The 27,887-nt window shown below is 43.6% G+C and overlaps 1 protein-coding gene across 1 annotated transcript; it reads left to right on the top strand.

Annotated features, from left to right (window-relative positions):
- Nucleotides 1-7,442: 7,442 nt before the first annotated feature.
- On the top strand, nucleotides 7,443-23,638 carry LOC139534316 (lysophosphatidic acid receptor 6-like). Its single transcript, XM_071333368.1, has 7 exons — nucleotides 7,443-7,563; nucleotides 16,906-17,038; nucleotides 21,937-22,092; nucleotides 22,190-22,388; nucleotides 22,761-23,087; nucleotides 23,202-23,299; nucleotides 23,419-23,638. Exons 2-7 carry the CDS (start codon nucleotides 16,933-16,935, stop codon nucleotides 23,490-23,492), a joined length of 960 nt encoding a protein of 319 aa, XP_071189469.1. The 5' UTR covers nucleotides 7,443-7,563; nucleotides 16,906-16,932; the 3' UTR covers nucleotides 23,493-23,638.
- Nucleotides 23,639-27,887: the final 4,249 nt, after the last annotated feature.

The following is a 27,887-nucleotide window of genomic DNA, read 5'->3' as shown; positions in this document are numbered from 1 at the left end:
GTTCTCTGAGCCTGATAGCATTATTGGCCAAAACCATGTTTATTATCTCTCTCTTGTTCTTGCGTGAATATGTTGTTCTTGCACTTCCTCCTTGTCGTTCCCGACCCTCAATCCTATGTAGAGATTAATACATGTAACTTACTGTACAATGTCACAGGAAGGGGTATCACAAGTGCTGATATGGTGCATACAATAAGCGGCTGATTACTGTAACTGTAGACAGTGTAGTCTGGCCCAGGAGTGTGAAGGTGAATGGAAAGGCTCTGGAGCAACGAACCGCCCTTGCTGTCTCTGCCTGGCCGGTTCCCCTCTCTCCACTGGGATTCTCTGCCCCTAACCCTATTACAGGGGCTGAGTCACTGGCTTACTGGTGCTCTTTCATGCCGTCCCTAGGAGGGGTGCGTCACTTGAGTGGGTTGAGTTACTGACGTGATCTTCCTGTCTGGGTTGGCGCCCCCCCTTGGTTTGTGCTGTGGTGGAGATCTTTGTGGGCTATACTCGGCCTTGTCTCAGGATTGTAAGTTGGTGGTTGAAGATATCCCTCTAGTGGTGTGGGGGCTGTGCTTTGGCAGAGTGGGTGGGGTTATATCCTTCCTGTTTGGCCCTGTCCGGGGGTATCATCGGATGGGGCCACAGTGTCTCCTGACCCCTCCTGTCTCAGCCTCCAGTATTTATGCTGCAGTAGTTTATGTGTCGGGGGGCTAGGGTCAGTTGGTTATACCTGGAGTACTTCTCCTATCTTATCCAGTGTCCTGTGTGAATTTAAGTATGCTCTCTCTAATTCTCTCGTTCTCTCTTTCTTTCTCTCTCTCGGAGAACCTGAGCCCTAGGACCATACGTCACGGCAAACCGGGCATGATGACTCCTTGCTGTCCCCAGTCCACCTGGCCTTGCTGCTATTCCAGTTTCAACTGTTCTGCCTGCTGTTATGGAACCCCTACCTGTTCAACTCTTAATGATCGGCTATGAAAAGCCAACTGACTTTTATTCCTGATTATTATTTGACCATGCTTGTCATTTATGAACATTTTGAAAATCTTGGCTCTCTCTAATTCTCTCCTTCTCTCTCTCTTTCTCTCTCTCGGAGGACCTGAGCCCTAGGACCATACGTCAGGACTACCGGGCATGATGACTCCTTGCTGTCCCCAGTCCACCTGGCCTTGCTGCTATTCCAGTTTCAACTGTTCTGCCTGCGGTTATGGAACCGCCACCTGTCCCAGACCTGCTATTTTCAACTCTTAATGATCGGCTATGAAAAGCCAACTGAAAATTATTCATGATTATTATTTGACCATGCTTGTCACTTATGAACATTTTGAACATCTTGGCATAGTTCTGTTATAATCTCCACCCAGCACAGCCAGAAGAGGACTGGCCACCCCTCATAGCCTGGTTCCTCTCTAGGTTTCTTCCTAGGTTTTGGCCTTTCTAGGGAGTTTTTCCTAGCCACCGTGCTTCTACACCTGCATTGCTTGCTGTTTGGGGTTTTAGGCTGGGTGTCTGTACAGCACTTCGAGATATTAGCTGATGTACGAAGGGCTATATAAAATAAACTTGATTTGATTTGATTTTATCTTCTTTTACCTGTTTTCCTGTCGAAAAATCCTTATGACAGATGCCACTGTATATCTGCTAAGATTTGGCTGAACTCTCAGTCCAGCTGTAACGCTCGTCCTCCTCCTCGTCTGAGGACGAGCAAGGATCGGACCAATATGCAGCGTGGGTTGAATACATATTTGTTTATTTAAGAAAGACGAAGACGGAAAAACTCTTAAACAAACTACAAAACAATAAACGACGTGAACAGACCTGAACTTGTGAACATATAACATGAACGCACGAACAGGAAGGAACACACGAATGAAATAAACGAAACGAACGAACGAAAACAGTCCTGTGTGGCACAAACACTGACACAGGAACAATCACCCACAAACAAACAGTGAGAACAGCCTACCTTAATATGGTTCCCAATCAGAGGAAACGTAAAACACCTGCCCCTGATTGAGAACCATATCAGGCTAATTGAAAATGAACCCAACATAGAAACACATAACATAGAATGCCCACCCCAACTCACGCCCTGACCATACTAAACAAAGACAAAACAAAGGAAATAAGGTCAGGAACGTGACACCAGCCTCCCTCAGCGTCAATCCGTGGTTCACTAGTGTTGCCCACTAGTGTTGCACGAATGTCATTTGATCAGTTTGGTCCTCTTCTTCTTTGTGCATGTTCTCCTCCTGCTTCAGGTCTTCCTCGGCCTCTGTGTCACGTTCCTGACCTATTTATGTTAGTTTTTGTGTGTTAGTTGGTCAGGACGTGAGGTTGGGTGGGCATTCTATGTTATCTGTTTCTATGTTGGTTTCGGTTTGCCTGGTATGGCTCTTGATTAGAGGCAGGTGGTTTGCGTTTGCCTCTAATTAAGAGTCATATTTAGGTAGGGCATTCTCACTGTTTGTTTGTGGGTGATTGTCTCCTGTGTCCGTATGTCTGTTCGTACCACATGGGACTGTAGCGTTTGTTTGTTTCGTTTCGTTTCGATGTCGTCTGTTTTCCTGTACGTAAGTTTATGTTTAGTTATGTAGTTTATGTTCAGGTTGCGTCAACGTCGTTTACTTGTTTTTGTAAATTTGAAAGTGTTTGTGTTTTCGTGTTGCCATCGTCGTATTTATAATAAAGATGGCTTATTTCCCTCAAGCTGCATTTTGGTCTGAAGATCCTTCTCTCCTCACCTCGTCCGAGGATGAGGAGAGCGACAGCCGTTACAGAATCACCCACCAAGCTAAGACCAAGCGGCAAAGGGAAACTAAACAGAGTAAGGGACAGGAGAGAAAGGATTTCTGGACATGGGAGCAAATAATGAATGGAGAAGGTCCCTGGGCTAAGGCAGGAGAAAATCGCCGTCCCAAAGCTGAGCTGGAGGCACGGAGGAGAGCAGAGGCTACCGGGGAGAGGAACCGGAGCTATGAGGGAACGCGTCTGGCACGGAAGCCAAAAAAGCCCGTGAGTAATTCCCAAAAATTTCTTGGGGGGGGGCTAGGAGATAGTGGGCCAAGGGCAGGTAGGAGACCTGCGCCCACTTCCCAGGCTTACCGTGGAGAGCGGGAGTACGGGCAGGCGCCGTGTTACGCAGTAGAGCGCACGGTGTCTCCTGTACGAGTGCATAGCCCAGTGCGGGTTATTCCACCTCCCCGCACTGGTAGGGCTAGATTGAGTATTGAGCCAGGTGTCATGAGGCCGGCTCAACGCGTCTGGTCTCCAGTGCGTCTCCTCGGGCCGGCATACATGGCACCTGCCTTACGCATGGTTTCCCCGGTTCGCCTACATAGCCCGGTGCGGGTTATTCCACCTCCCCGCACTGGTCGGGCAACCGGGAGTATTCAATCAGGTAAGGTTGGGCAAGCTCAATGCTCAAGAGTGCCAGTACGCCTCCACGGTCCGGTATTTCCGGCACCACCTCCCCGCCCCAGCCTAGTACCTACAGTGTCTACACTACGCACTAGGCTACCAGTGCGTATCCTGAGCCCTGTTCCTCCTCCACGCACTCTCCCTGTAGTGCGTGTATCTAGCCCGGTGCCTCCAGTTCCGGCCCCACGCACTAAGCTACCAGTGCGTCTCCAGAGCCCTGTACACACTGTTTCTTCTCCCCCTACTAATCCTGATGTGCTTGCCCTCAGCCCGGTGTCACCAGTGCCGGTACCTCGCACCAGGTATAGAGTGGGCTTTGAGAATACAGTGTGCCCTGTTCCTGCTCCCCGCACTAGTAGGAAGGTGCTTATCATTAGCACGGTGCCTCCAGTTCCGGCACCACGCACCAGGTCTACAGTGCGCCGTATCCGGCCAGAGCCATCCGTCTCACCAGCGCCATCTGAGCCATCCGTCTCCCCAGCGCCATCTGAGCCATCCGTCTCCCCAGCGCCATCTGAGCCATCCGTCTCCCCAGCGCCATCTGAGCCATCCGTCTCCCCAGCGCCATCTGAGCCATCCGTCTCCCCAGCGCCATCTGAGCCATCCGTCTCCCCAGCGCCATCTGAGCCATCCGTCTGCCAGGAGCCTGCAAAGCCGCCCGTCTGCCATGAGCCTGCAAAGCCGCCCGTCTGCCATGAGCCTACAGAGCCATCCGCCAGACAGGAGCCGCTAGAGCCGTCAGCCAGACAGGAGCCGCTAGAGCCGCCCGCCAGACAGGATCTGCCAGAGCCGCCAACTAGACAGGATCTGCCAGAGCCGCCAACCAGACAGGATCTGCCAGAGCCGCCAACCAGACAGGATCTGCCAGAGCCGCCAACCAGACAGGATCTGCCAGAGCCGCCAACCAGACAGGATCTGCCAGAGCCGCCAACCAGACAGGATCTGCCAGAGCCGCCAACCAGACAGGATCTGCCAGAGCCGCCAACCAGACAGGATCTGCCAGAGCCGCCAATCAGACAGGATCTGCCAGAGCCGTCAGAGAGCCATGAGCAGCCAGAGCCGTCAGAGAGCCATGAGCAGCCAGAGCCGTCAGAGAGCCATGAGCAGCCAGAGCCGTCAGAGAGCCATGAGCAGCCAGAGCCGTCAGAGAGCCATGAGCAGCCAGAGCCGTCAGAGAGCCATGAGCGTCGAGAGCCGTCAGCCTGCCATGAGCGTCGAGAGCCGTCAGCCTGCCATGAGCGTCGAGAGCCGTCAGCCTGCCATGAGCGTCGAGAGCCGTCAGCCTGCCATGAGCGTCGAGAGCCGTCAGCCTGCCATGAGCGTCGAGAGCCGTCAGCCTGCCATGAGCGTCGAGAGCCGTCAGCCTGCCATGAGCGTCGAGAGCCGTCAGCCTGCCATGAGCGTCGAGAGCCGTCAGCCTGCCATGAGCGTCGAGAGCCGTCAGCCTGCCATGAGCGTCGAGAGCCGTCAGCCAGCCATGAGCATCGAGAGTCGTCAGTCAGCCATGAGCTGCCCTTCAGCCTGAAAAGGCTAGATACCCAGAACTGCCCATCAGTCCAGAGCTGTCTCTCTGTCCGGAGCTGCCTTTCAGTCCGGAGTTGCCCCTCTATCCTGATCTCCCTCTCTATCTTTATCTACCTCTATAGTCTTATCTATCCCTCTGTCTTGGTTTATCTCTCTGTCCCGGTATTGTCATTATTAGATATGTTATTAGGAGGATTTTGTGGGGGAAGTAAGAGGGTGGACATTCTTGAAGGGAGGGGGCTAGGATGGATTATGGTGGGGTGGGAACCGCGCCCGGAGCCTGAGCCACCACCGTGGTTAGATGCCCACCCAGACCCTCCCCTAGACTTTGTGCTGGTGCGTCCGGAGTTCGCACCTTGTGGGGGGGGTACTGTCACGTTCCTGACCTATTTATGTTAGTTTTTGTGTGTTAGTTGGTCAGGACGTGAGGTTGGGTGGGCATTCTATGTTATCTGTTTCTATGTTGGTTTCGGTTTGCCTGGTATGGCTCTTGATTAGAGGCAGGTGGTTTGCGTTTGCCTCTAATTAAGAGTCATATTTAGGTAGGGCATTCTCACTGTTTGTTTGTGGGTGATTGTCTCCTGTGTCCGTATGTCTGTTCGTACCACATGGGACTGTAGCGTTTGTTTGTTTCGTTTCGTTTCGATGTCGTCTGTTTTCCTGTACGTAAGTTTATGTTTAGTTATGTAGTTTATGTTCAGGTTGCGTCAACGTCGTTTTCTTATTTTGTAGTTTGGAAAGTGTTTTGTTTCGTTTCGTGTGCCATCTTAATTTTTAATAAAGATGGCTTATTTCCCTGAGCCTGCGTTTTGGTCTGAAGATCCTTCTCTCCTCACCTCTTCCGAGGATGAGGAGAGCGTCACCCGTTACACTCTGCCTCTTCCTCTACCTCCTTCTCCTCCTCTGTGTACTCCTCCTCTCACCTTCACTCTTCTTCTGACTCCTTCCATTTTGGTTGAAGACAGGTGAAGACAGGTGAACCTACCTGCTGCATTTTATAGTGCTTAAACCTGATTGGTGTGTCTACAATTTAGCAATCATGTGTTTGTGCACCTGATGGCTGTGTTTAACAGATTGGCTCATAGGTGTGGTAATTTGACAGTCAGTGCTTTGGAATTGCAAGGAAGTGACATCATGATATACTTCTGTGTCTGATGTATACAAGTGTGTTTAGTGTTTTGCAAATCACTGTGTGTAATGTTTTGCAAATAGTGTGAAGCTGACAATGTGCTTACAGTTGTGCAAATCTAGCCTTGTGTTTTGCTCCTTGAGTGTAAGGTTTTGCTAATTGTGGGAAAAGTTACATTTTAGTGTGTAAGCAATCGTAAAAAACTGTAACTTTTCCCACATAGTAATAGAATGGTCTAGTCACACATATTATGGAATTATGACTCTTAACACATTTCATACATCTATATGATTTCAGGGTGGAATCCTTTAGTCATTACTTTAAACATATAAATTCCTTTATCAGCTAGCTAGATAAACAGAAAGCAGAGCTAGCAAACTTAGTTAAAGTTAGCTAAATAAAACTGGCTGAGGAAAATACAGTAAGTAGCTAGCAATGTCAATATAAAATTAATATAAAAACAGATTAAATTATTTATTCCAATTTAACAATATTTTCTTATATGTGTCACGTTCTGACCATAGTTCTTTTGTGTTTCTTTGTTTTAGTGTTGGTCAGGACGTGAGCTGAGTGGGCATTCTATGTTGTGTGTCTAGTTTTCCTATTTCTATGTTTGGCCTGATATGGTTCTCAATCAGAGGCAGGTGTTAGTCATTGTCTCTGATTGGGAATCATATTTAGGTAGCCTGTTTTGTGTTGGGTTTTGTGGGTGGTTGTCTTCTGTCTTTGTGTCTATGCACCAGATAGGACTGTTTCGGTTTTTCACATTTGTTGTTTTTGTAGTTTGTAGTGTTCACGTTGATTTTCATTATTAAACATGATGAACACTAACCACGTTGCGTTTTGGTCCGATCCCTGCTACACCTCCTCTTCAGACGAAGAGGAGGAAATCTGCCGCTACAATATGAAGACAAATATATAGTAAATAAATAGTGCTCTCTTTCCAGTCTTTTCGGTCCTCTGGAGCAGCAGGTAGCCGGTTGTCACCGTCAAAATCACCGTATTTTGCGCAACAGAAGTTAGAACTCATCGAATCCCATTGTGACGTAGAGAGGGACACTATTTGGCCCGGGGGACATTATTTGACGTGTCAGGCCCTTGATAGGAACCGTAAAAGAGAGGCTGTGTGTGTGTGAATGCATTGAGAGCTTCCCCTTATAAACGCAGAAAAGAAACAGTCAATAATATCACAGACAGAGAGACATACATGTACAACACAGATATAGAGTGAGAGAAGAATGAGAGAAGATATGGAAAAAGAGAGCAGAGAGAGAGACAGAGAAAAAAAGAGAGGTGTGAGAAAAAAAGAAGAGTTAGGCGATGGAGAGAGAAAACGAGAAGAGCGATTGAGAGAGGGACTACTCCTTCTTTGCAGACTGATGATTCAGACCTTGTCTGCAGTTCAGAGAGGTAAGAGAGAGGAACCAAGGTACCGCTATTTACTGTAGATCTCAAGAACTTCAGAAAGAGAATCTCCCACTCACAGAATCATCAAACAGGTGAGTTCCATTCCATGCAATCATTATTAGCTGTGTATGACTATAGTATTTGTATGTACCAACATCATATTCACTCAACACTGGTACTGTATGCTTCCAAACATCAATGATACTTTGTAACTGCATCAATAACTGCAGATGAGGTAGAAATGATAACTTCATCTGTGTGTGTTTTTGTGTTGATACTACTGAATGTGTGTGTGTGTGTGTGTGTGTGTGTGTGTGTGTGTGTGTGTGTGTGTGTGTGTGTGTGTGTGTGTGTGTGTGTGTGTGTGTGTGTGTGTGTGTGTGTGTGTGTGTGTGTGTGTGTGTGTGTGTGTGTGTGTGGAAGAGAAAAAGTCGGAGTGAAAAGATGAAATTACTTGACAGATAAACATCTCAACTGTTGCTTCACACAGAGTATCATCTTTTCTTTATTCTCTACAGTTACAGATACCATTGCAATGGAGTGGGAAGTGACTGAATATGCAAAAGTAGACTCGAGTAAAATGTGCCAAACAGACAGTAAAATATACAATCTAGACCAGGGATCAGCAACTAGATTCAGCCGCGGACTGATTTTTTCTTGAGCGGAAGATCAGGGGGCTGGAACATAATTACAAATGATTTGTGACTGCAAATTGACCACAAGATGCCCAAACAGATATAATGTTTGACTAAAGCATACTCATTTCAAACCTCGCTTACGTTTGTATACAATCATGTCATGTCTCTCTATTATGCGTGGGAATACTTTGGAACAGATTTCTTCAATTAAATCACTTGGAGCTGATTTCCTGGTGTTTTTTTTGTCTTTTATGTCCAAATATGAAAACACCATAAATGTTATTTTAATAAAACCATACGAATTCGGGGGCCAAACCCTGATCTAGACCATAGAAAACAATTACATCTGGGCTACAATGGAATTGAATAGATTTTCAAACAATATACATACTAGGAGACATAGCATATCAACAAGTTATATTCTCAACTGTTTTGCAAAGCTATAGCAGTCATGTAGTGTCTACTCATGCTTTACAGTCTCCGTGACGTTATGAGACATTAATAAAGGCATTAGCTTTCACCGTAGTAAGTACGCCTTTTTGTTCCTCTTTGGTAAATGCAATAACCTATTTAAATATTACACTGAGTGTACAAAACATTAAGAACACCTTTCTAATATTGAGTTGCCCTCAGAACAGCCTCAATTTGTCAGGGCATGGACTCTACAAGGTGTCGAAAGCGTTCCACAGGGATGCTGGCCCATGTTGACTCCAATGCTTCCCACAGTTGTGTCGAGTTGGCTGCAGTTCTTGACGCAAAGCACTTAAATCTTTTGTTGCGTTTATGTATTTTGTTTTGTTGCTTTTTGTGCTATTGCGTGCTACGTGTTGCTTGTTTTATGTTGCTCTGCATGTGATCACTGCTCATTGTTTGTCTGTATTGTTATTGTAATTGTTGTTAATAACCTGCCCAGGGACTGTGGTTGAAAATTTGCCGGCTGGCTAAAACCGGCACTTTTACTGAAACGTTAATTAACATGCACTGTACCTGTAAAAATACAAATAAACTCTTGCCCATTCACCCTCTGAATGGCACACATACACAATCCATGATTCAATTATCTCAAGGCTTAAAAATCCTTCTTTAATCCTCCCTTTCATCTACACTGGTTTAAGTGGATTTAACATGTGACATCAATAAGGGATCATAGCTTTCATCTGGATTCACCTGGTCAGTCTGTGGCATGGAAAGAGCAGGTGTTCATAATGTTTTGTACACTCACTGTATATGGCACTGTATCTGTCAGGGGGAAATCTTTACAGCGTTAAATAATGACTTCGGGCATCCCGAGTGGAGCAGCGGTCTAAGGCACTGCAGTGCTTGGGGCGTCACTATAGATCCGGGTCCGATCCCGGACTGTGTCGCAGTGAGCTGCGACCAGGAGACCCATGAGGCGACGTAGGTTATTCCTCCGACACATTGGTGCGACTGGCTTCCGGGTTCAACAAGCAGTGTGTCAAGAAGCAGTGCAGTTTGGCAGGGTCTTGTTTTGGAGGACGCATGGCTCTCGACCTTCGCCTCTCCCGAGTCCGTACGGGAGTTGCAGCAATGGGACAAGACTGTAACTACCAATTGGATATACGAAAATTGGGGAGAAAAAGCCAGACTAACCGGTGCCCCCGCACATTGACTCTGTACCGGTACCACCTGTATATAGCCTTGCTACTGTTATTCCCCTGTCATTTTACTTTTTCATTTTTTTTCTTTACCTATCTATTGTTTACCAAATACCTATTGCACTGTTGGTTAGGGCTTGTAAGTAAGCATTTCACTATTCCGCGCACGTGACAAATAAACTTTGATTTGAAGAAAAATATATCTAATTAAAATGACTTCCTCCCTGACTTACTGGCTGTTCAGCATCCTGATTTCATCATCTTGGCAGTTAGACTCCTTGTATACAAAATTAACAACAGTGAAAATAGATGTGCGTCCCAAATGGCATGATATTCCCAACATAGTGCACTAATTTAGACCAGATCCCTGGTAGCGCACTATAAATGGCATAGGATGCCATTTGGGTAGCAGACTTTGTCTAGTGTCGTTCAGACCGGTTTGAGGAGTTAGCGAGGTAACTTTGGTCACCTTTGAGTTCAACCCGGGATAACAAGTCATACAAAAGTGGCTCACCTTTTAGCCAGGTCAATTTCTATGGCAACGAATCCTTCAGAACTAACCTGCTCTGAGGCAGGCTTACTCAAGGTTAACTCCACTTACCCTGAATGAAATGACTGAGCCGCGAGTTGAGGATCAATGAAATCAGATTCCATCCCTTTAGCAAGAATTGCGTCCCCATCCCCTTCCTTTGAAGGAGACGACTGAATGAATATGTTATTAATCAAACGTTTTTTTGTGTTTAAAAAGGGTAATGTTAAAATAATCCCATTAAACATGTAATATTGACAGAATGCATTTCAAACTTCATGCAATGTAACACTTGTATGACTTAATACAAAATAAATATAAATAGGAGTGGGAAAACAGTTCTTGTTCATTGATAAGCACACCAAAAACCTATTTCACACAATAGCTTGCTGAATTTGCAAGATGACTTTTCTTTCATTTTGATCCCTAGCCGTGACCCCACTCTCCGAGGGTGTCTCAGGAGGAGTTGGGATACCAAAAATAAATTTCCATTCCACACCTCACGCTCATATAGGTTACCCACTTGTACATGCAGTGAAACTGGACAAATACAAGTACCCCCTATTTGACTTTTTTGGGATTGATGCATTTTCTTACTGTAGAGTTCAGCATTCGACTAGCCATGTGCGACATGCACGAGCAGTTCCAAGCCTTCTAGAGTTAGTGGCAGGTGGACGAGCAATAACAACCGTCAAAGTATGGATGAAGCCTGAGCTGGAATGTCAAGGTAACTGAAGCTGGTTAGGTTTATTAAACCCTGAGTAGATCTAGTTTGCTTCGTGGGATACCCCTCTGGGGATACAAATGAATACACAAAAAATACACAGACAGACTGTTGGGGAAATGGAGCCTCTTTAACAATAACTCTGTAAAAGACCAGTACATTCTACTTGTAAAAAAGGTGCTTTGAAGAAGTGTAAGCGAGGGAGATGGTGGGATAAATAGGAAAATAGATAGACAGAAATCGAAAGAGAAAGACGTAGAAGAGGGAGAGAGATATACAGTTGAAGTTGGAAGTTTACATACACCTTAGCCAAATAAATTTAAACTCAGTTTTTCCCAATTCCTGACAATCCTAGTAAAAATTCCCTGTCTTAGGCAGGTTGGATCACCACTCTATTTTAAGAATGTGAAATGTCCGAATAATAGTAGAGAGAATGATTTATTTCAGCTTTTATTTCTTTCATCACATTCCCAGTGGGTCAGAAGTTTACATACACTCAATTAGTATTTGGTAGCATTGCCTTTAAATTGTTTAAATTGGTTTAAATGTTTTGGGTAGCCTTCCACAAGCTTCCCACAATAAGTTGGGTGAATTTTGGCCTATTCCTCCTGACAGAGCTGGTGTAACTGAGTCAGGTTTGTAGGCCTCCTTGCTCGCACACGCTTTTTCAGTTCTGCCCACAAATTTTCTACAGGATTGAGGTCAGGGCTTTGTGATGGCCACTCCAATACCTTGACTTTGGTGTCCTTAAGCCATTTTGCCACAACTTTGGAAGTATGCTTGGGGTCATTGTCCATTTGGAAGACCCATTTGCGACCAAGCTTTAACTTCCTGACTGATGTCTTGAGATGTTGCTTCAATATATCCACATAATTTTCCTACCTCATGTTGCCATCTATTTTGCCATCTATTTATGAAGTGCACCAGTCCCTCCTGCAGCAAAGCACCCCCACAACATGATGCTGCCACCTCCGTGCTTCACGGTTGGGATGGTGTTCTTCGGCTTGCAAGCCTCCCCCTTTTTCCTCCAAACATAACGATGGTCATTATGGCCAAACAGTTCTATTTTTGTTTCATCAGACCAGAGGACATTTCTCCAAAAAGTACGATCTTTGTCCCCATGTGCAGTTGCAAACCGTAGTCTGGCTTTTTAATGGCGGTTTTGGAGCAGTGGCTTCTTCCTTGCTGAGCAGCCTTTCAGGTTATGTCGATATAGGACTCGTTTTACTGTGGATATAGATACCTTTGTACCTGTTTCCTCCAGCATCTTCACAAGGTCCTTTGCTGTTGTACTGGGATTGATTTGCACTTTTCGCACCAAAGTACATTCATCTCTAGGAGACAGAACACGCTCCTTCAAATCAAATCAAATCAAACCAAATTTTATTTGTCACATACACATGGTTAGCAGATGTTAATGCGAGTGTAGTGAAATGCTTGTGCTTCTAGTTCCGACAATGCAGTAATAACCAACAAGTAATCTAACCTAACAATTCCACAACTACTACCTTATACACACAAGTGTAAAGGGATAAAGAATATGTACATAAAGATATATGAATGAGTGATGGTACAGAAGGCAAGGCATAGGCAAGATGCAGTAGATGGTATAGTGTACAGTCTATACATATGAGATGAGTAATGTAGGGTATGTAAACATAAAGTGGCATAGTTTAAAGTGGCTAGTGATACATGTATTACATAAAGATGGCAAGATGCAGTGGATGATATACAGTACAGTATATACATATACATATGAGATGAGTAATGTAGGGTATGTAAACATTATATTAAGTGGCATTGTTTAAAGTGGCTAGTGATACATTTTACATAATTTCCATCAATTCCCATTATTAAAGTGGCTGGAGTTGAGTCAGTATGTTGGCAGCAGCCACTAAATGTTAGTGGTGGCTGTTTAACAGTATGATGGCCTTGAGATAGAAGCTGTTTTTCAGTCTCTCGGTCCCTGCTTTGATGCACCTGTACTGACCTCGCCTTCTGGACGATTGCGGGGTGAACAGGCAGTGGCTCGGATGGTTGTTGTCCTTGATGATCTTTATGGCCTTCCTGTGACATCGGGTGGTGTAGGTGTCCTGGAGGGCAGGTAGTTTGCCCCCGGTGATGCGTTGTGCAGACCTCACTACCCTCTGGAGAGCCTTACGGTTGTGGGCGGAGCAGTTGCCGTACCAGGCGGTGATACAGCCCGACAGGATGCTCTCGATTGTGCATCTGTAGAAGTTTGTGAGTGCTTTTGGTGACAAGCCAAATTTCTTCAGCCTCCTGAGGTTGAAGAGGCGCTGCTGCGCCTTCTTCACAACGCTGTCTGTGTGGGTGGACCAATTCAGTTTGTCCGTGATGTGTACACCGAGGAACTTAAAACTTTCCACCTTCTCCACTACTGTCCCGTCGATGTGGATAAGGGGGTGCTCCCTCTGCTGTTTCCTGAAGTCCACAATCATCTCCTTTGTTTTGTTGACGTTGAGTGTGAGGTTATTTTCCTGACACCACACTCCGAGGGCCCTCACCTCCTCCATGTAGGCCGTCTCGTCGTTGTTGGTAATCAAGCCTACCACTGTAGTGTCGTCCGCAAACTTGATGATTGAGTTGAAGGCGTGCATGGCCACGCAGTCGTGGGTGAACAGGGAGTACACGAGAGGGCTCAGAATGCACCCTTGTGGGGCCCCAGTGTTGAGGATCAGCGGGGTGGAGATGTTGTTACCTACCCTCACCACCTGGGGGCGGCCCGTCAGGAAGTCCAGGACCCAGTTGCACAGGGCGGGGTCGAGACCCAGGGTCTCGAGCTTGATGACGAGTTTGGAGGGTACTATGGTGTTAAATGCTGAGCTGTAGTCGATGAACAGCATTCTCACATAGGTATTCCTCTTGTCCAGATGGGTTAGGGCAGTGTGCAGTGTGGTTGCGATTGCGTCGTCTGTGGACCTATTGGGTCGGTAAGCAAATTGGAGTGGGTCTAGGGTGTCAGGTAGGGTGGAGGTGATATGGTCCTTGACTAGTCTCTCAAAGCACTTCATGATGACGGAAGTGAGTGCTACGGGGCGGTAGTCGTTTAGCTCAGTTACCTTAGCTTTCTTGGGAACAGGAACAATGGTGGCCCTCTTGAAGCATGTGGGAACAGCAGACTGGGATAAGGATTGATTGAATATGTCCTTAAACACACCAGCCAGCTGGTCTGCGCATGCTCTGAGGACGCGGCTGGGAATGCCGTCTGGGCCTGCAGCCTTGCGAGAGTTAACACGTTTAATTGTTTTACTCACCTCGGCTGCAGTGAAGGAGAGCCCGCAGGTTTTGGTAGCGGGCCGTGTCAGTGGCACTGTATTGTCCTCAAAGCGAGCAAAAAAGTTATTTAGTCTGTCTGGGAGCAAGACATCCTGGTCCGCGACGGGGCTGGTTTTCTTTTTGTAATCCGTGATTGACTGTAGACCCTGCCACATACCTCTTGTGTCTGAGCTGTTGAATTGCGACTCTACTTTGTCTCTATACTGGGACTTAGCTTGTTTGATTGCCTTGCGGAGGGAATAGCTACACTGTTTGTATTCGGTCATGTTTCCGGTCACCTTGCCCTGGTTAAAAGCAGTGGTTCGCGCTTTCAGTTTCACGCGAATGCTGCCATCAATCCACGGTTTCTGGTTTGGGAATGTTTAAATCGTTGCTGTGGGTACGACATCGTCAATGCACTTTCTAATGAACTCGCTCACCGAATCAGCATATTCGTCAATGTTGTTGTTGGACGCAATGTGGAACATATCCCAATCCACGTGATCGAAGCAGTCTTGAAGCGTGGAATCAGATTGGTCGGACCAGCGTTGAACAGACCTGAGCGCGGGAGCTTGCTGTTTTAGTTTCTGTTTGTAGGCTGGAAGCAACAAAATGGAATCGTGGTCAGCTTTTCCGAAAGGAGGGCGGGGGAGGGCCTTATATGCGTCCCGGAAGTTAGTATAACAATGATCCAAGGTTTTACCAGCCCTGGTAGCACAATCGATATGCTGATAGAATTTAGGGAGTTTTGTTTTCAGATTAGCCTTGTTAAAATCCCCAGCTACGATGAATGCAGCCTCAGGGTGTGTGGTTTCCAGTTTACAAAGAGTCAGATAAAGTTCGTTCAGGGCCATCGATGTGTCTGCTTGGGGGGGATATATACGGCTGTGATTATAATCGAAGAGAATTCCCTTGGTAGATAATGCGGTCGACATTTGATTGTGAGGAATTCTAAATCTGGTGAACAGAATGACTTGAGTTCCTGTATGTTGTTATGATCACACCACGTCTCGATGATCATAAGGCATACACCCCCGCCCCTCTTCTTACCAGAAAGATGTTTGTTTCTGTCGGCGCGATGCGTGAAGAAACCAGCTGGCTGCACCGACTCCGTTAGCGTCTCTCGAATGAGCCATGTTTCCGTGAAGCAAAGAACGTTACAATCCCTGATGTCTCTCTGGAATGTTACCCGTGCTCGGATTTCATCAACCTTATTGTCAAGAGACTGGACATTGGCGAGTAGTATGCTAGGGAGTGGAGCGCGATGTGCCCATCTCCGAAGCCTGACCAGGAGACCGCCTCGTTTTCCCCTTTTACGGCGTCGTTGTTTAGGGTCACCGGCTGGGATCAGATCCATTGTATTGGGTGGAAGGCAAAACACAGGATCCGCTTCAGGAGAGTCATATTCCTGGTTGTAACGATGGTGAGTTGACGTTGCTCTTATATTCAGTAGTTCCTCCCGACTGTATGTAATGAAACCTAAGATTACCTGGGGTACCAATGTAAGGAATAACACATAAAACAACAAAATACTGCATAGTTTCCTAGGAGCGGTATGACGGCTGCGTGGTGCCATGGTGTTTATACTTGCGTACTATTGTTTGTACAGATGAACGTGGTACCTTCAGGCGTTTGGAAATTGCTCCCAAGGATGAACCAGACTTGTGGAGGTCTACAATTGTTTTTCTGAGGTCTTGGCTGATTTTCCCATGATGTCAAGCAAAGAGGCACTGAGTTTGAAGGTAGGCCGTGAAATACATCTACAGGTACACCTCCAATTGACTCAAATTATGTCAGTTAGCCTATCAGAAGCTTCTAAAGCCATTATATCGTTTTCTGGAATTTTCCAAGCTGTTTAAAGGCACAGTCAACTTAGTGTATGTAAACTTCTGACCCACTGGAATTGTGATACAGTGAATTATAAGTGAAATAGTCTGTCTGTAAACAATTGTTGGAAAAATGACTTGTGTCATGCACAAAGTAAATGTCCTAACCGACTTGCCAAAACTATAGTTTGTTAAGAAGAAATTTGTGGAGTGGTTGAAAAAAGAGTTTTAATGACTCTAACCTAAGTGTATGTAAACTTCCGACATCAACTGTATATACATATATGACATTTGAAATCTCTTTATTATTTTGGAACTTCTGTGAGTGTAATGTTTACTGTTAATTTATATAGTTTATTTCCCTTTTATTTATTATCTACTTCACCTGCTTTGGCAATGTTAACATACGTTTCCCATGCCAATAAAGCCCTTGAATTGAATTGAGAGACAAAGACTTTCACACCTGCTGTGGCGTGATGCTTACGAAACAACTAAGTGTATTGGTTTTGACACCCCCGACATCTCTTGCACACACACAAACATCCACAAACACAACTGGTTAATAGGGGACTACAGATTCTTCAGAGGAAATGGTGGTGGTTGTGGTAGAGGTATTTCAAAGGAAGCAGTTTGATCTTGCTCTCTTTCTATCTCTCTCTCTTTCTATCTGTCTCGCATCTCTTTCCTGTCCTCCTGACACAACATATTTCACATATAAGTAGCAGGAAACGAGTCATGTCCACATGTAACTGACATTCTCGCTCTCTCTCGCTATCTCCCGCGCTCTCTCTCTCTCTCTCTCTCTCGCACTCTCCCTCTCTGCAGAAAAGCACCACCAAAGACGAGGTAACCATGACCATCAACACCACCCATAACTGCACCGAGCCGCAGATTAACCTTATTTTCGTGGGGGTCTACGCCGTTGTCTTCACCGTCGGCCTCTTCCTCAATCTCACAGGTACAAGGAGAGAACATACTCAACTCTTACCCTCTTGCATCAAGAAATAAAAGGGTGCTTGGAGCCAACAATCTATCACATAAAAAATGAAGCCTCCTCTCCTCGGGTCATGTGTATCAGGCGTCTCAGAATGGATCTACTGTAGGATCAGGCCCTCCCCATCCATGTATTCTTATTCATTGTGATCTGAAATGCAAACCTGATCCTAAATCAGCCCTCCTCCTCTGAGACACTTGATACAGTGCATTGTAAAAATATTTAGACCCCTTGACTTTTGATATTTTGTTACTTTACAGCCTTATTTAAAAAAAACTCATCAATCTACACACAATACTCCATAATGACAAAGCAAAAACAGTTTTTTTAAATAATGTTTGCAAATGTATTAAAAATCAATAAATGAAATATGACATTTACATAAGTATTTAGACCCTTTACTCAGTACTTTGGTGAAGCACCTTTGGCAGCGATTACAGCCTCAAGTCTTCTTGGGTATGACGCTACAAGCTTGGCACACCTGTATTTGGGGAGTTTCTCCCATTCTTCTCTGCAGATCCTCTCAAGCTCTGTCAGGTTGAATGGGAAGTGTTGCTGCACAGCTATTTTCAGGTCTCTCCAGAGATGTTTGATTGGGTTCAAGTCCAGGCTCTGGCTGGGCCACTCAAGGACATTCAGAGACTTGTCTCGAAGCTACTCCTGTTTTGTCTTGGCTGTGTGCTTAGGGTCATGGTCCTGTTGGAAGGTGAATCTTTGCCCCAGTCTGAGGTCCTGAGCACTCTGGAGCAGGTTTTCATTAAGGATCTTTCTGTACTTTGCTCAGTCAATCTGCCTCGATCCTGACTAGTCTCCCAGTCCCTGCTTTGCCAAAAGGCACCTATTTGCTGCTGAAAAACATCCCCACAGCACGATGCTGCCACCACCATGCTTCACCGTAGAAATGGTGCCAGGTTTCCTCCAGACGTGACGATTGGCATTCAGGCCAAAGAGATAATCAGACCATAGAATCTTGTTTCTCATGGTCTGGGAGTTTTTAGGTGCCTTTTGGCAAACTCCAAGCGGGTTGTCATGTGCCTTTTACTGAGGAGTGGCTTCTGTCTGGTCACTCTACCATAAAGGCATGATTGGTGGAGTGCTGCAGAGATGGTTGTCCTTCTGGAAGGTTCTCCCATCTCCACAGAGGAACTCTAGAGCTCTGTCAGAGTGACCATCGGGTTCTTGGTCACCTCCCTGCCCAAACCCAGTTTGGCAGGACGGCTAGCTCTAGGAAGAGTCTTGTTGTTTCCAAACTTCTTCCATTTTAGAATGATGGTGGCCACTGTGTTCTTGGGGACCTTCAATGCTGCAGAAATGTTTTGGTAACCTTCCCCAGATCTGTGCCTCGACACAATCATGTCTCAGAGCTCTACGGACAATTCCTTCAACCTCATGGCTTGGTTTTTGCTCTGACATGCACTGTCAACTGTGGGACCTTACATAGACAAGTGTGTGCCTTTCCAAATCATGTAAAAAGCAAATTACTTTATCACTGATGGACTCCAATCAAGTTGCAGTAACATCTCAAGGATGACCAATGGAAACAGGAAGCACCTGAACTCAGTTTCTGTTTTTATTTTTAATACATTTGCAAAAATTTCCAAAAACATGTTTTCGCTTTGTCATTATGGGGTATTGTGTGTAGATTTCTGAGGATTTGTATTTTATTTGATCTATTTTAGAATACGGCTCTAATGTAACAAAATGTGGAAAAAGTCAAAGGGTCTGAATACTGTAACTAATGTATTTTACAATAGTTACAGTATCTTTTTTTTCAGCTTCAGCTACCCTCAACCCCTCCCATCTATATCTGAAGACCATCTCGTTTTGATTTCTATTTGCCATATCTTTTTAACTGCGCTGTTTCACAAAAGTTCAGAACCTTTTTATTCTCATAGTTTCATAGTTTCTACAGATTGTAAATTAAAGATAAACATTTTGCTCAACGTATTATATTATAATTGATCGATTGACTATGACTTTTAAAATCACCCAGCAGTGCTATTTGCAGAGTTAGCTCCAGGTAAATGTTGCAATTCTTCAGCCCTTCCTGAACCTTCGACCAAAAACAAGCTACATATGGACAGTACCAAAACAAATGATCTGATGATTGTCTCTTCGCAGCAAAATCTACAGAGCTGGCATGATTGTATCCCCCATATATATAACATTCTATTGGTTGCAAGAATTTTATATGATCATTTAAATTGGAAAATTCTAAGTTTTGAATCCGGAATCTTTTTGTGTATCAGCACATAAACCATGTGCCATGGAATCAGTACATCGAAAATCTCTTACCATCTGTTTGCAATCTGTATGGCACAGCTGTCAATTTTTTGTCCTAAAATGACACTGGTATACTTTTTTTATTTAAGACACTTTTATTTAACCAATTTTGGTTTTTAATGCAGGGCCAACAGACAAGTTCCTTACTTTTTCCCCTACCACTTGCCTCTTTCATTTTTGCGGTTATGCTGCAATTAGTTGGTTGTAATTTTGGGTAGAGGAGACATTTCCATATATTTTTGTTAGCTGCATGTGTGACATGACTTCACCAGTCCTCTTTATGATATAACTGACAAAGTTTAAACCCTTTTTAATATTTATTTACAAAAAAGTATGTTTTTTTTTATCAATTAGTATATTTAACCATAATATTTGTTGTATTATTTGTTCTGTCTTTTCTGGTCGATTAAACTGAAATTACAATCAACTTTCTATGGCTTGTTTTAAAAATACAAATATTTTGGAGATGATTTCATTTTCAAATAGTGAAATATTATAAATGGAAAAAGGCAATTACTAATCTACTAGAGAACTAGTTCGGATTTATGTATTACTTTGTATGACTGCAGCCTTTAGTGAGAGGTCTAATGCTTTAATATTTAATCATTTCTGCCCTCCCGAATTCATATTCATTATATAATTAGCCTGTTTCATTTTGTCTGGGTTGCCATTCTACATCAAATGAAATATTTTTTGCACATATCATTTAAAAAACAAGTTGCTAGGCGTAGGCAAGGCCATAAGTAAATAGGTACACTGGGATATGACTAAAGTGTTAATCAGGGTGATTTTTCCACAAATACAGTTATTTTCCGTTCCATGGTAACAAGATCTTATCTATTTTTGCTAACTTTCTATTAAAAGGTATTGTAGTGAGATCATTTATTTCGTTCGGGATTTGAATAACGAGTATGTCCACATCACCGTCAGACCATTTTATTGGTAAACTACACAGTTTGATTTTTTTTGTGATCCAATATGCAATATATTATTACACTTCTGTAATCTGTAATCCAGAGAGGTTAGAAAAAGTATTTAGATCCTCTATGAGGCTGTGGAGGGATCCAAATTGTGGATTTAAAAGAAAACGTACAATGACACCTTTGTTTTTAAACTATGGATTTCTAGCCCCTTGATATTATTGTTAGATCTGATTTTAATAGCTAACATTTTGTTGGCCATAATAAATAAATATGCTGATAGTGGACAACCTTGTTTTTCTCCTCTTGACAGTTTAATACTTTCTGAGAAGTAGCCATTATTTAATATTTCACACCAAGGGTTACTATACAGGTTGTATCACAACCGGCCGTGATTGGGAGTCCCATAGGGCGGCGCACAATTGGCCCAGAATCATCTGGGTTTGGCCGGTGTAGGCCGTCATTGTAAATAAGAATTTGTTCTTAACTGACTTGCCTACTTAAATAAAGGTTCAATTAAAAAAATCTAAAATAAAAATGTAACCCATTGTTTAAGAGATTCTCCAAAATGGAAATATTCCAGGCATTTATAAATACATTTGAGTCAACATTATCAAAAGCCTTTTCAAAGTCAGCTATGTGAATACCAGGTCTGGTTTCCCAGATTTTTCATAGTGCTCTATTGTTTCCAGTACTTGTCTTATATTAGCTATGTAAAAAATATGTCTGATTAGGATGAACAATATCCGACAATACCTTTTTAATTCTATCCGCCATGCATTTTGCCACAATTGTATCACAGTGTTGTAAGGGCCCTCCATTTTTTTTAAATGGACTGGATCTTTATATTTACCACTTGGTCCTTTTTCACTAGTAATGAAATCAGACCTGGTTGAGTATCTGATAATCTACCATTTTTATAGGAGTGGTTAAAACGTGCTAATAACGGTCCTCTGCGTACATCGTAAAAGGTTTGGCATACGTCAACTGGTATGTCATCCAGCCCTGGAGTTTTCCCGGACTTAAAGGCTTTAATTGCATCAAGAACTTTCTCCTCTGTAATTTGGCCTTCACATGAGTCTTCCTGTACAACTGATAATGAATTGCATGGCCTCGAAAGGCACATTTAAAAGTGTCCCATATAATAAGGGGATCTGAGGTACCTATGTTATGTCGGAAAACGTCAGTTATAAATTCTTCTGTCCTGGTTAAAAACAAGTTAGCATCCAATAGGCTTTGATAAAATTTCCAATATCCTCTCCCACGTGGAAATTCTGTAAAAGTAATGTATATGCCAATTATTTGATGGTCCGACCCTATTCTGTCCCCTATCAACAGTTTTCTTAAAAGGATTGTTTGTATAGAATAATAATAGGGAGAGCCAACTAAAGGCGTTAACTTTTCGCATCTATCCAGACCAAATGGAGCACTGGACCAGCCACTCTTAAATAGCACCTGGGCCAGCACAGGTGAAACACTTTCTGACTAACAAAATGGACAAGCCAGCACAGGTGTAACACATAGTGACTAGCAAGGTGACACCAATCGGTGCACCCCATATGCTGAATGGAAAAACCAAAGCCTGTAAAAATACAACCGCAGCACTCACTTGAGTTGCAATTTAAGCTTTTTTTTTATTTTCAATGTTCCACCTTACAGCACTGGTAGTCTTCTTCTGTTATACCAAGTTGTGGTCCCACACCATGGTTTACATGACAAACCTGGCCATCGCAGACCTCCTCCTGGTCCTAACTCTGCCCCTGAGGATCTACTACCATCTGGGCTTGTCCGGGTTACCTCAGGTCTTGTGTGAAGGTAATGGCTGGCTCGGTGTTTTTACCAGGGTTGGGGTCTATAACATGTAAATTTAGTCAAGTCAATTCTTATTTTTCTTCTTCTTCATTCATTTCAGGGATGGGCCTGGTTCTTCTGGTCAACATGTATGGCAGCATATTCCTCCTCACCTGCATGTGTTTCGACCGCTGCATGGCCGTGTGCCTACCCATGTTGTCCTGGGTCCAGGAGGGGCGTAAGAAAGCCCCGCTGGTCTGCCTTGGGGTGTGGTTGCTCACCGCAGGCGCCAGCCTCCCCATCTACATCTCCAAACGCAGGTATAGGATACAACTAGGGCCAAGAGTTATTCCTGGTCAGCTTAACATGAGTGCTGATGTAAGATCTGTTTAGCTTTTTAGATCACAATTAACACGACTACATGGACATGGGGGGACCTGATCCTAGTTCAGCACTCCTGCTCTGAAACACTTTATGAATACAGGCCCTGGTCAGAGAGACCTCATGGCCCTATAACATCATGTCAGTCCTAAACGTGTTTTAATTTCTATAGCCTTTGATATTCTCTCTTCTCTTTCTCTCTCTTTCTTTCTTTCTCTCTCTCTTTCTTTCTCTCTTTTTATTTCTCTTTCTCTCCCTCTCTTTCCCTCTCGTTCTCTCTCTCTGTACCTTCTCTCTCCCTCTCTCTTTAGAGAGGTGTCCAAGGACATCCAGGTCAATTGTTTCGGGAACCTCCCAGTCTACGCCATGCAGCCCATGGCGGTCGCCTCGACTTTAACCGTCGGCTTCGGCATCCCCTTATTGGTGATGTTAGTCTGTTCCTGGGCATTGATCCAGGCCATCACAAGGAGCTCCATAGCCCAAACAGACTACATCGACTCTGGGAAGATTCAGAGGATGATCACCATCAGCCTGGTGATATTCCTCACCTGTTTCCTGCCCTACCATGGGACTCTGGCCCTCCTCTATGTCCATAGGGAGGCGATAACATGCCCCCTTCTGGCAGCATACCACTATAGGTAGGTAGCTTTAGGTTTACTGTATCTATTTATTTTGTAAATTTCTTGTCTGTTATATTTGAATTAATATTACTTATTATTTTGTTATTAAAAATATTATTATTATTATTACAGCCTAATGGTGGCCTGTCTGAATGCCATGTTGGACCCACTAGCCTACTACTTCACAACAGAGACGTTCAGGAGGAAGATGGATAAGGATTCTGTCAGAACAGCTCTTAGGGGAACAACAGGGGATCCAGAGGACCAGTCGATACTTTAAAGACGTTTCATCAAGGGCGTAACAGTTTCTTGAACATTAGGGGGACGGAGTCTAACATTTGGGCATTATGGATGTTCCCTGTAAACAGTCACAGCTCTGAGGGGATCAACACGAGGTTATCCAGAGGACCTGTCAATACCTAAAAGACTTTAAATATAGTTCAAATGTGGAGTCTTTATAACAATTATGAATTTATAAAAGGATCCACAGGCATATTCTCATTGTACTTTTATCCAATGAAGCCTCGTCTACAGAACTGCATCGGTTATCGACGTTTGCAGATGTTACACATGAGGCTAAATGATGCAGTCCCAGGTGTCCGTGGCTCAAATGGTGTAGGGATCTACTGATTCCTGCTGGGTCTTTGCTTGGGAAACCATGTTTTGTTGACTTTTCAGCCTTTTACTGACATTGATTGGTTGATGAAGAGTAGCTAACTAAACTCCACTCCTTGGTAAAGGAAGTTTCTGATGAAATAAACCAATGGAGTGGGGTAGACTGAGGCCAGGCTTTGTGTAATTCAGCTCCAACTACACCGATTCGCCCAAGGTCAATGCTTAAACATTTTTAAATTATGAAACGCTTACCTTGTGTCTATGTTTGTACTCTGTAGTTGCGTGCCTTTCTTTGTTTCCTGAAATCCATGCTTTTTCAAGAAACATTAATCAAATACAACCACCGACTGTTTGCTCATTGCTGTTGCTCTAAGATGGCAACTCAGCCCAAATGCACGTGCCAATTGAATCTCAACAAGGAAACGGTCGGTGGTTGGAAACTTCCTTCACCATGAAGTGGAGTTTAGTCAGTTAGATGCAAAGTAGACCCAAGGTAATATGGAGAACCAGTTTATGGCATCCATGGACTGGATAGCTGGAGTTGATCTACCCTGAATTTTTTTTTCTTCGTATGTTGCGAATGTGCAACACGAACAGTGACAAATTAACTGGTAGAGATGGCGTGAGATGTAGCCACTGAACAAACAGTGCCAATATATCCTCCAAACACCGGCTTCGAGGGCATTATCACTTTTATACAACGGGTTACCAATATATTCAAAGAATGATTTACATATTTTCATTAAAAAAGTTATTTGGATTCATTTATTCATACTATTTCATCCTTCCACAAGATATAGTCCCGACACAAATCTAGGGTTGTTACCCAAGCCGGGTGATCGTTCGTTCTATTGGTTCGGTTGCCAGAGACGCGACCCAGTCGTTTAGTCTTTTTGTTCTGTATCTATGGACACGACCCAGTTGTTCGTTCTAAATGTTCCATTGCCATACTGGCTGGCAACAGTCGTATACCTTGCTTGCTAACTAGCCAACTACGGCTAACTTACAGTCACGTCAAAAAGTGCAGCCAGAATAACAGCAAAGTAGCTGCATTTTCATTTGTTCAAGCTGTTTTCTAGTGACATTTATTTGGATACATCCATAACAATGAGCTAATGAGGCGCGATTTCGCCCGGCATAGAAAATGTGCTCACTCGTCAGGACACTGTTGTTCAGAGGAGCCAGCCAACAACACAGCTAACACAATCACCTCAAACTGAGGCTGGAAAAACTGGAAACTAGCTGCACTTCATTGCGTTTTACCTTTTTTCAATTGACATTTCTTTGTATATATATATAAATATTAAAACAATGTTGCAAATGTCTGAGAGAAAGACAGCAAGGTTTATACAAATCTCCACTGTTGAAAATGAAATGTTAGTCTAAAAGAAATATGAGATAATGTCTAGATGCTTTTTATAGTGGAGATCAAGTTTATAAAGTGCCTGGCTGGGTTGATTAGACATTGGATTACACAGTCAGATGGAACAGAGTAAATAGGCATTTTAACGCCATAGACTTAGCCAGTGGTAACATGTGGAATAGACACTGGCTGGAATGCGGTTTTAACCAATCAGCAATCAGGATTAGACCCACCCGTTGTATAATATATGTTGATGATCTTGAACGATGATACAATGAGTAAGCTCTTTTATAAACGGTTATTTTTGAATTGGCAAAATATCGTAACGTCATGAAATGTATTTAGAATGTTTGTTTTGTAAATCTGGATCAAGTTTTGAAGTATTTATTTTTCACATTCCCTGCCTGAAGAAATCTTAACACTGACCATATGCAAAAGCAATGCAGCAATGTATCTACAGTAGCTGAAGTTTGAATGAGTTTGAGTAGCCTGAATTATTTTACTGCTACATAAGGAAGCGTTGCGGGTCCCCAACTCACATCTTCCTCTCAGGTGCCATTGTTGCCTCCCAGCACCATTGCATTTATGAGAACAAAACATCAGTACCAGTGTTGTAGAGTAGTGAATTACATGTAGTTCAACTAGTAATTTAACTACATTTTGCTGTAGCTTGGTGGTAATTGAGCTCAACTTAAATCTTGGTAGTGTTTTCAGTAGTTAATGATGTTTTTGCCACGTAGCGGTGTAGCTAACTACTGGAACTACACACAACTTTTATTTTGCAAAAACAGAAGAAAATATTGGTGAAATAGACAATAATTTATTAATCAACATCTAGTATTGATTTACATATGATTAAGTGGTCAACTAATGTGAATTCAATGTGAATTCAATGAAAAATGTCACCCTGTCATTGGATTTAGGTAAAAAAATAAAAAAATACTCAATTCCCTTACATTGATGACTTATTTCAAATCCGATCAATTTTCCACGTTGATTCAACGTCATCACATAGATAAAAAAGAATAATAATGACGTGGAAACAACATTGATTCATCCAGTATTTGCCAACAAAAGGAAAATCTACATGCACCTTTTTAATCTACACTTCACCTTGTCAAACCTATGTATTTCGGGTAGTCAAATTTTATCTGATTGCGCTGCATTCAGAGATGTTTCTCATAATGTGTGCGCCTGGCTAATTATTTCATTTGTCTGTCTACATTACTCGCCAGGGAAGGGAAACATTCTGAGAATATTGAAGCATTGTATCCAGGGGCGTCATGCACCCCAAAAATCAGGCTGTTTCAATGGTTATTTTTTTAAAGAAACAAAATACCCTCCATGGCCAAAAGTATGTGGACACTCCTTCAAATTTGTGGATTTTGCTAATTCCGCACACCGCCATGCAGTATCCATAGACAAACATTGGCAGTAGAATGGCCCATACTGAAGAGCTCAGTGACTTTCAACGTGGCACTGTCATAGGATGTCCCCTTTCCAACAAGTCAGTTTGAACAATTCTGCCCTGCTAGAGCTGCCCCAGTCAACTGTAAGTGTTGTTATTGTGAAGTGGAAACGTCTAGGGGCAACAACGGTTCAGCCGCAAAGTGGTAGGCCACACAAGCTCACAGAATGGGGCCGCCAAGTGCTGAAGCGTTTAGCTCGTAGAAATAGTCTGTCCTCGGGTTGCAACACTCACTACCAAGTTCCAAACTGCCTATGGAAGCAACGTCAGCGCAAGAACTGGTTTCCATGGCCAAACAGCCACACACAAGCCGAAGATCACCATGCGCAATGCCAAGCGTCGGTTGGAGTTGTGTAAAACTCGCCGCCATTAGACTCTGGAGCAGTTGAAACGCGTTCTCTGGAGTGATGAATCATGCTTCATCATCTGGCAGTCCACAGACTAATCTAGGTTTGGTGGATGCCAAGAGAACGCTACTTGCTCATAGTGCCAACTGTAAAGTTGTAGGAGGAATAAGGGTCTGGGGCTGTTTTTCATGGTTCCACCATAAATCTGAAAATAAATATAATATACAACATCTGAAAGAGTGGTAAGGCACACAGAATCTGGCATAAATGCTGTTTTTCATGGCCCCTTAGTTCCAGTGAAGGGAAATATTTTAAGCTACATCATAAAATTACATTTTAGATGACTCTGTGCTTCTAACTTTGTGGCAACAGTTTGGGGAAGGCCATTTCCTGTTTCAGCATGACAATGCCCAAGTGCTTTCTAAAAGTGAGCGAAAAGGCTGCAGGCTGGCAGCTGCTCTCCAAACAGTGCTCCACATTGCATTTTAATCACTTGATTAAAAAAAAACAAAAAAAACACTTGATGAGTGGTGTCCAAATTAAGCAGCAGCAGCTGAAAAGATGAGCTCCTACAAATATTGAAATTTAAATGTTTTTTTTAGAGTAAAGTACATCGAAAAAAATCAAAAGAAAACTGCAAACTGAATAGGAGACCAAACAAGCAGCTAACAAAGAAGAAAGGCTTTTGAAAAAGTAACAATTTTTCATAAAATTATACCGTTTTCTTAGCTAGCTAAGTTGTTTACCTGTTGCTAGGCAGTTGCTAGGGACATTCCTGGAAGAAGCTAGCTAGCTAACAAGGAGTGTCTAGTTGGCAGAAGAGAAGAAGGGACAAAGAAGGGACAAAGTGGGACAAAATAAGGACAGAAGAAAAGGGAAAGGGGACATTAAGGTGAAGCAGTCCTCTAAAGACACAAAAGACAATATTACAAGAAACAACACTTCTATTGCCTCTCCCTCTACGATACGCACTTCCGGGTTGGAGCGAGTAGTTGCATTCCGCTTCGCTCCACAGGTAGTATTAC

The sequence above is a fragment of the Salvelinus alpinus genome, chromosome 11, assembly GCF_045679555.1.
Source record: "Salvelinus alpinus chromosome 11, SLU_Salpinus.1, whole genome shotgun sequence".
Lineage (NCBI taxonomy): Eukaryota > Metazoa > Chordata > Actinopteri > Salmoniformes > Salmonidae > Salvelinus > Salvelinus alpinus.
The sequence above is the reverse complement of the archived record's forward strand: the minus strand, read 5'-3'. Positions and strand labels throughout refer to the sequence as shown.